This window comes from Apteryx mantelli, chromosome 11 (assembly GCF_036417845.1).
Source record: "Apteryx mantelli isolate bAptMan1 chromosome 11, bAptMan1.hap1, whole genome shotgun sequence".
NCBI lineage: Eukaryota > Metazoa > Chordata > Aves > Apterygiformes > Apterygidae > Apteryx > Apteryx mantelli.
In genome coordinates, this window is record NC_089988.1 from 9174899 (window position 1) to 9184454 (window position 9556).

A 9556-nucleotide genomic window follows, 5' to 3' on the forward strand; every position below is an offset into this window, starting at 1 on the left:
TGGGTGGGGGTGAAGAAAAAGGAAATTGAAAGTGAAGGAAAGGATTGATCAGGGCTGTTTGGGGGATTCCTGCCAAGAAGCCCTGCATCTGGAAAATTCTGACTGGAGGAGGACAAGAAAGCTGGCCTGCTTCCACTGTCACAAGGCACCTGTGTGCTTTCCCTGACATCCACAAGCGAAGATGGAGAGTGGGAAGAATCATGGACTCCTTCAGGGTGGAAGGGACATCGGGGGTCTTTAGCCCAATCTGCTTGCTCACAGCGGGGTCAGCTCTGGGGTCAGAGCAGGTTGCTCTGGGCTTCATCCAGCATGGTCTTGGAAACCTCCAAAGGAGGAGACTGTCCAGTGCTGTCTGGGCAACAAGTTCCAATGCTTCCTCACAAGGCAAGTGCTCCAGCTCCCTGACTGTTGTGAGGGTCCTGGGACAGACTTGATCCCAGTTATCAACCTCTTTCTTCTTCTGGGAACCCAAACCTGGATGCAGGGTTCTAGATGTGCTCTAATGAATACTGACTAGAAGGCGATCACCATTTCCCTCCAGCTCCTGGCTGTGCTCCTGCTCATACAGCCCACGATGCTTCTGGCCTTCTCTGCTGCCAGGGAATGCTGCTGCCTCATGTTTTGCCTCCTGTCCCCCAGCACCCTCACGTCCTTTTCCATAGACCTGCTCCCCAGGCCTTCAGGCCCCAGCCTGTAACACTGTGGGGTGTTGGTTTATCCGAGGCGCAAGACCTGTCATTTGTCCTTGTTGAATTCCATGAGGTTGCTGCTGGCCCATTCCTCCTGCCTCTCTAGGTCCCTCTCAATGGCAGCCCTCAAGCATAGGACTGCCCCCACCTCCCCCCTCCCCTCCTCCAGTTAGGCGTCTTCTACAAGCATGATGAGTGTTGCCTCCTCCATGTAACTAATAGAGATGATAAAGAGGACAAGTTCCTGGAGAGACCCTGTGGTGTTCCACTTCTCCCTGACCTCCAGGAAGAGTCCTACCCATTCACCACTGCCCTCTGAGCCTCTGATCATCCAAGCAGCTTTTTACCCATCCGGTTGTCTACTCTTCTAGACTGAAACCTTCTAACGTCCATGCAAGAATATTGTGGGAGACAGTGTCAAACACCTTCCTAAAGTCGAGGTAAAGGACATTTACCGCACATCTGAGCTGCCCATTCACACAAAAGACATCCTCCCTCCTCAGCTTCCCTGACAGTCTCTCCTGAAGACATTGTACCCCACAAGCATCGCCCTCCAGTCATGTGAGCGATCCCACCACATCTCAATTATTCCAATGATGTTTCACAACTGTGAAAGCTTGTACATCTCCATCTGCTCCTGTCTCTACCCCAGGCTGCATGCATTTGCATATATTTGAGCTGCAGAGCATCAGCTGTGGCACAGAGAGCAGACTGGTTGTGGTGAAACGCGTTACCAAGAGCATTGTTTGTGCCATGGCCCCACTTCAGAGCAGAGCCGTGCTGGCATAGATAGCAGGTGGCAATATAATGGTGGAATGAGGTTCCCACTGAGAAAACAAAGCCTGAAGTGCCCAAGGCCAGCGAGAAACAGAGGTGGACTGTGCAGAAATGGCAGGAGAGAGGTTGGCTGCCTGATCTGATTTGTAGCGCCTTCGGGCCTGTGACAGAGGTGAACTGATCTCCAGGCAGGACAAGGTGCCCCTGAAGAAGTCCCTGGGCCTGGACAGCCTGTGATCCAGGCACCCTGCGGTCATCATTAGCCCAGTGCCTGTTCATATCATCTTGGGGGGTGAGAAAAGGTTCAGGAGGAAGAGGAGAGCAAGAAGGGTTTGAGAGTGCAGAGACTAGAGGAGAGACCTTGGTGTGATGTGCCTCCCATCTATGCAGCACGCTTGAATGCAGTCGGGATGGACTTTGCCTAAGGGCAGTGGTGGGATTCAGGTGTCTGGGCACAGGTAGGAAAGTCTGAGATAACCTGTGTTGTCTGCCCAGCAACCACTCCAAAGGGGCATGGTTTTCCCATAGGTCCCATCCATGCAGTTGTGTTAGAAACCCAGGCATCTGGCATGGCCCTGCCAGCCTGTTTCTAAGTCTTTACATCAAGCGTGTGCACTGAATTACATTAGCAGTTTGCACTGTAGGCACCTCCATGTGTCTCAGCATCATAGTGAGGGGTGCTCTAACAGTAGTGAGTATCTAGTGTCATTTGGGATGGCCAAGGGAATTCCCCACCCGGCCCCCACCTCATGCTCTAGAAGGATGTGGGTCTCCCAGTTGCTCCATCAGAGCAAGCAGACACTGGCACATGCCTGGGACCACCTCTGTCTCTTCCAATGTCACCAGGTGTTTCTGTGTGAGCAACTGACTCCCACCCTCCATCGCAGGTGATTACAAATGGAGCTTAGAGAAAGAGCTCCCATGCAGACATCTGTGTTGTGCACACTTCAGCTTGGGCAAGTTTAATCCCACCTGTTGTGTGTTTCTGGAGTTCACAGAAGTTTGCTGAATCCCACTCCAGCCCAGGGGCTTCCAAACCAGAATGAGATGCCCAGATTGACTCATCTGAGTCAGCACCTGAACCAGGTATCAATGAGCTCCCTTCTTGCTCCTTTCTACATGTCCTGCCTAGTTAAGAGGTGGGAATCAGAGCTTCCAGAGTGGGACATTTCCACCTCTTGCAGATAACCCTCCTCTGATGAAACAATCTGTAATGCTGGAATCAGTCTTCCTTCAGTGCTCAGAGAGGGCCCATCAGTGATTATTTTAGTTTATTGGAGTGAACATTTCCCAGGAGGAAGGAGCACAAGGGACAGGGAAATTCATGAGCTCAGCTGGGCCTCTGCTTCTGAGTGGGGCCAGGCTCCTGGGGTGGAGGGAGCTCATGGCAACCTGGCAGCACTGCCCAGAGACAGCTGTGTGCAGGAGCAGCTCCTCTGCAAAGAGCAGCAGGGCTCTGGGCACTGCCTGCTGCTGCTGACATGAGAAGTGACAAGGCAGAGAGAAGTGAAAGGCAGTGTAGAGTGGGAGGAGAGAGGAGAGCTGCTTGTGGGAGAAATCTTCACAGCCCTTGACGTGGTAAGTCTCTGGCTGCAGGGCAATGCTACTGAGGTTCCTGGAGGGGTCTTCTGAACCATCCCGTAACTGGTAGGCTTTTTAAGGATCGCTCTCCCTGCTCCTCCAGTGCATAGGCAGATGAGAAGATGCTTCAGAGCAGGGATCCCTTGTCACACCATCACAGGGACAGGGTGTGCAGCTCCATTCTGCCACGGAAGGTGGCTTCAGGGGTGTGAAGCCAGGGAGCACACACAGGTCTGTGGCAGGGCTGTGATTCAGAGCAGTTTCCCTGCACCCCAGGGTGCTGTGTGCCCGGAGCAGTGACTCTGCTGCCTGCGAGGGTTCCCTCAGCCTGCCTGGGAACTCCCCACAGCACTATGGGGAGAAACTCTGGGTAAGAGTAGCGGCCCCTGGCAGGGCAGGTTCATTCTCCTGCTGAGAGGGTGCCACGTTGGTCAGGGCTGCTCATAGCTCTAGCTCATGCAGAGGAGATGTTCAAGGGGTCTTTTCAAGAGGAGATCAAGAGAAGGGCTACTTGAAAGGGAAGGAGCTTTCCTTCAGGTGTCTGCGCTTTCAGTTTCCTAATTTTGGCAGGGAGAATGAAGGAACAATTTTCTGTTTTGTCAAGGAAGTGGGACTCCTAAACCTTCACTCTCAGAGATTAATAGGTCAGTGAGAAACCTCAGGAAGCTGCTTCATCCCCACCTTAGCCTACAGACAGTATCAACATCACCTTTGTGGCCTCAGAGGAGTTTACATGACCTGCTCCTTAGGATGTGCATGCACAGAGATGCCCCTAGAGAGTGTCCTGATCCGGGAGGTTTCCTTAGGGCAGAACTGAGCACACAGCGGGTGGGTGGGATCTGTGAGCACTGACCGGGAAAAGCTGCTGGGACAGAGAAAGAGCTGTCAGCAGGGACAGCTCCAGGCAGCAGAGATGGGCAGGGAATGAGAGGGAAGTGCAGGGCATGAGCCACCTCCTCTGCAGCCAGACCTCTGGCAGAGGAGAGGGGCATCTCTCCTGTTCTGGGCCCATTTCATGCTGCCTGACAGAGGGGCTGAGAGTGACTGTCCTGCAAGGTTGCTGTCTGCAAGGCGGCATTCCCAGCTGGGTAAGGGGAAGGCTTTCCCAAGTGCCTCTCTGTCTCTCTCCTTGCCTCCCTTGGCAGCAGGATCATGGCGTTGCTCCTTGTTTCCCCTCCTGTCCATGATGCTCCTCTTCTTGTTCTCGGGCTTTCTGGGGTTGGGGTTTTCAGCTGCAGTTCAGAAATTGATGCTGCGCATTGTGGAACAGAGGGGTCTGCATGGGAGTGAGGTTGCCCCAGCCCCCTTCTGAGTTGTGGAGCTCCAGGAAAGGTAGTCTGTGGGGCTGGGAAATGAACTGACTCTTCCTCAAGGAGAGCCCATTTTTAGTCCTAATGGTCCTTTGACTGTTTCCCTGTGGTGTCCTGCCAGGCTGCCACCTGCCCTCTAGAAAGGCACAGCTTTTTCATAGCACCTCTGTGATATCTGAGAGCCCCATGAGAAAGGTGCAGAGACACTGAGAGTATGGAGATGGTGGTGGGAGGCTGTATGTGGGCATCTGAAAAGAGCCCTGTGTGTGCTTGGCTAGAAGGGGAGTGTGGAGAGCTCCCTCAGGTGCCTGGAGAAAGGGTGAGAAGTTTGGGGATGTGCACTTTGAAACTGGACTTGTGTGCTCTCATCAGGGGCTGGTTTCTTTCTGGGTCAACATATGAGCATGATCATCCTCCAGCTCAAAGAGAGAACTGCAACGTTTGGGGGTTTCTTTTCTTGAAAAGTCTCTCCTAACTTCTCAATGTCTGTTCTTCTTTGGACAGTCCCCCATGCCCGGAGATAGCAAAATGTTGAACGGCAGCTCCTTCAATGAATTCCTCCTCCTGGCATTTGCGGACACACGGGAGCTGCAGCTCTTGCACTTCTTGCTGTTCCTGGGCATCTACCTGGCTGCCCTCATGGGCAATGGCCTCATCATCACAGCTGTAGCCTGCAACCACCGCTTGCACACCCCCATGTACTTCTTCCTCCTCAACCTCTCCCTCCTTGACCTTGGCACCATCTTCACCACTGTCCCCAAATCCATGGCCAATTCCCTGTGGGACACCAGGGCCATTTCCTACTTGGGATGTGCTGCCCAGGTGTTTTTTTTCGTTTTTTTATTTGCAGGAGAGTTTTATCTCCTCACAGTCATGGCCTATGACTGCTTTGTTGCCATCTGCAGACCCCTGCACTATGGGAACATCATGGGCTCCAGAGCTTGTGCCAGAATGGCAGCAGCTTCCTGGGGCAGTGGTTTTCTCAATGCTGTGCTGCACACTGCAAACACATTTTCCATACCACTCTGCCAAGGCAACACAGTGGACCAGTTCTTCTGTGAGATTCCCCAGATCCTCAAGCTCTCCTGCTCAGACTCCTACCTCAGGGAAGTTGGGCTCATTGTGATTAGTGTTTGTGTAGGCTTTGGGTGTTTCATTTTCATTGTGCTGTCCTATGTGCAGATCTTCACTGCTGTGCTGAGGATCCCCTCTGAGCAGGGACGACACAAAGCCTTTTCCATGTGCCTCCCTCACCTGACCGTGGTCTCCCTGTTTGTCAGCACTATCATCTTTGCCTACTTGAAGCCCCCCTCTATCTCCTCCCCAGCTCTGGATCTGGTGCTCTCCGTTCTGTACGCAGTGGTGCCTCCAACACTGAACCCTCTCATCTACAGCATGAGGAACAAGGAGCTCAAGGAGGCACTGAGGAAACTGGTTCAGTTGGTGCTGTTTCAGCAGCAATAAGTTGCCCATCTCTCCTCACAAGTGATTTCCAAGCGATTTCAGGCAACGTTTGTGGCTGGGGCATTCTATCTGTGATAAGCGTGTTTGTACACAAATGTCTGAATTCATCTCTCTTCTTCAGAGGCACAAACCCCATCTGTCTGACCCAGAGGCTTTGTGTAAATCTGCTGACCACTGTGTCAGAGCTGGCCTCCCAAGTAGCATCTTTGTAATAAAAGGAGATCTCCTCAGCACAGTGCCTGAAGTTTGGGCTCTTCTTCCCAAGCGGGAGCCAAGAATGTGCTCAGGGAATGGCACTCGAAAAGGCCCTGTGGCCGTGCCTGGGTTTTCCATGGGCTAAGGAGGATGCGCTCATAGGGTGATGTGTTAGGGTGCCCAGTGGGTGCCCACTGCCCCTGGAGAGGGTGAGTGGTCAAGTGGTCTTTGCCACATATCACTAGGTTGGTCACAGATGCCCATCCTTCTGGAAGGGAGTATGGAGCCACCCGGAGAGCAGAGGGGATCTCCAGGACAGTGTGTGCCTGGGATGGGCAGGGAGGGGAGACTCCCAAAACCACAGAGTCACCCAAGGGTAAACGGCCAAACTGAGGAACGTACCAAATCTCAGGAGAGGCAGTGGGCCGGGTCTAATGACACCTCTGACCCCATCCTGAGCTATGTGAAATGCCCTGTGATTGTTCCAAGCATCCTCCACAGCCACAAGCCCTGGGGAGGGGTTTGTCAGGTGCAATGACGCTGGTCCAGCTGGGTCTGCCCGGACCAGCACAGCCAGGGTGGAGTCACCCCATGGCCCCACAGCCTGCTCGTCCTGCAGAGCAGCACTGCCAGCCCAGATCCCTGCGGGGAGCACAGGGGAGGACTGCAGGAATGGCCAGGCAGGCCAGCACAGACACACTGACCTGGGGAAAGGCTCTCTGGGGAGCAGAGATGTCTCCAGAGAAGAGTAAAGGAGCAATTGTGTGCTTGTGGGGAAAAATAAATGATAATCTGTTTGTGTGCGTTCCAGCTCGGGGCAGGCTGCTCTGTCACTGGAGCTGCCTGAGGAGCCCCGGGGCCAGGACTCTTGTGCTGTCCTGGGCAGAGGGGCTGCCCAGAGGGGCTGCAGGCAGCCAGGGTTAAGGATCTCCTGGTCATGAGAGCAGTGGAAACATGGAGTGAGTGGCCTCCATTTCCTTGGGCCATTGCTGGGCCCCAGCCCTGGGTCTGATGGAGAGGCTGACACCCCTCTCTGTCCCCCAGGACCTGCTTTGCCCTTCAGAGGGTCTGGGGCTGTGGAGTGAGTGCCCAGAGCTCTGCAGCACCCTGCAACAGGTACTGCTGTGGGGCCACCGCCAGCGTGGGCTGCTCTGCTGGGTGGTCTGGGGAGAGGGCAGGGGAGGTGGGGAGAGCTGAGGAGGGTCTGGTCTGGTCTGGGAAGGGCCCAGGAGAGGAAAAATGCCAGCAGGCAGCTACTGTGTGTGAACAGCAGTGTGGGAGCACAGAGCTGTGTGCTTGCAGGGCAAATGCAGGTCTCCTGGGAAAGGCATCAGGACATGGCGGGTGCAGGAGAGAAGAGCCCAGGTTGTTCCCTGTGTTGCACGGACACACTGGGGAAGCTGCCCCAGGGCCATCGTCCCACACCAGCCCCTCACATCACCCCTTTCCCATGCTGGCTGCTCACCCTAGCTGTGGAGTTGTCCATGGCCACCTCCATCCTCCTGCAGTTCTCTCTGTCCTGACAAAGGGGAAAGGACCAGCCTTGCATGGCCTCTCTTCTGCACCAGATCCTGGCAGATCCCAGAGCACGGCTGTCTGCTGACCCCCATGTGGGACACAGCCCTGGCTGGGTAAGGATATTTTTACATTTGCTAAAGACTTTAGGCACATTAGAGTGCCATCACCCTCATGCCATGACTTTTTGTTTGTGCCATACTCATTTGGTATCATGTTGTAATGTACAGGAGTTGTAGGCTGTGAGCAGGGCCCATTCTGGACAAGCAGTCACTCATAAAGAAACCTTGAACTGGAAAACTTTCAGGCCCAAGAGGCAACCTCACACCACTAGGAGGGGCTGGCTCTGGGGAGGCCATGTCAGGTGCTAACCCATGTGCAGAAAAGGACTTCCTGCTTGCAAGATTTGCAGTACCTATCACCAGAGAGGACAGAATCACAGAACCATTCAGGCTAGAAGGGACCTTGGGACGACTCTAACCCAACCGCCTGCTCACTTAGGGATCAACACTGAATTCACACCAAGTTCCTCAGGGCTTTGTCCAGCTGCATTCTGAAAGCCTCCAAGAAGAGTCCACAATCCCTCTGGACCCCACTTCAAATGCTTCAGGATCTTCATTGATTTTTCTCCCTTATATACAATTTTGACAGCACTTGTGTCAGCTTTGAACTCTTTCCTCTCATTCTCCTGCCATGAATTCCTTTAAAAACCTGGTTCATTATCAGTGGCAACCTTGAGCTGGGAAGCTGCTATGAGTTCCCCCAGAAACCTTCCCTTCTCTGTGCTGAATAAACCCATTCCCTCAGCCTCTCCTCACCGGGCAAGTGCTCCAGCCCCCAACCACCTTGGGGGCCTGCCACTGGCCTCACTCCATGTGATCAACAGCGTTGTTCTACAGGCAACCCCAACTGGACGCAGTCTCTGGATGGGCTCTAACGAGTGTTGAGTAGAGGGGGATAATCACTTCCCTCCATCTCCTGGTTGTGCTCCTGTTCATGCAGCCTAAGACGCTGTGGTCTGCTTTGCTGCCAGGGCACGCTGCTGGCTCATGTTCAGCTTCATGCCCACAAAGACCGCCAGGTCCTTTTTCTGCAGAGCTGCTGCCTCAGCCGGACACTCCTCAGCCCATATCGCTGCAGGGTGTTCGTCTACCCCAGGTGCAGGATCTGCATTTGTCCTTGTTGAATTTCCTGACAGTCCATTCCTCCTGCCTGCTGAGGCCCACCCGAATGGCAGCCCTCAAACATATGACTCCTCCTCCTGATGAAGTGTCATCTACAAACGTGGTGAGAGTTGCATCCTCCAGGTCACTGGTGAACCTGTTTGTTAGACGGGACAGGTCCAAGTATAGACCCCTGCATACTCCACCTTTACCTGGCTTCCTGGTAAAGCATGACCCATTCAAAAAACCCTCTGAGCTCAATCATCCTAACAGCTTTTTATCCACCCGACTGTCTACCCATCTTATCATGATGCCTTATTGTATTCAAGAATATTCATGGAGACAGTGTCCAACACCTTCCTAAAATCATGGTAAATGACATCTAGTATTTTCGGGTCCTCCACAATCACAGGTCTTTTATCACAGAAGGCAATCAGGTTGTGCAGGAATGATTTACCTTCAGTAAATCCATGCTGACTGTTCCCAGGCACATTCTTCATGTGCCCAGAAATATGATCTGAGAGCATTTGCTGCATAACACACTCCTCACTAAAGTGAGGCTGAAGGGCCTGCAGCTCCCCGGGTTGTCCTTGTGGCCTTTTTTGAAGATGGGCAGAACCTATTCCTTTTGTCTGGTCATTGGGACCTCCCTTGATCTACACAACCTTTCAAAAGGTGATAGAGACTGGCCTTGTTACAATGTTGGCCAGCCCTCTCAGTGTCCTTCGATGCAGCCCATCGCATCCCAGAGACTTGCATCGGCTGAGTACTTACAAGCAATCCCTCACTCAACCCTCATCCCCTGCTGGCTGTTTTTCTCTTCTGGAGCCCTGACTTGAGGCACAACAGCTCAGGAGACCTT

The 9556-nt window shown here is 53.4% G+C and overlaps 1 protein-coding gene across 1 annotated transcript; it reads left to right on the top strand.

Moving 5' to 3' along the window:
• Nucleotides 1-5044: 5044 nt before the first annotated feature.
• On the top strand, nt 5045-5821 carry LOC136992965 (olfactory receptor 14A16-like; the record flags this gene model as incomplete). The annotated part of the gene is made up of 1 exon (XM_067302984.1): nt 5045-5821. A coding segment is annotated over one exon (777 nt), but the record flags the coding sequence as incomplete, so codon positions are not given.
• Between the last annotated feature and the right edge of the window lie 3735 nt (nt 5822-9556).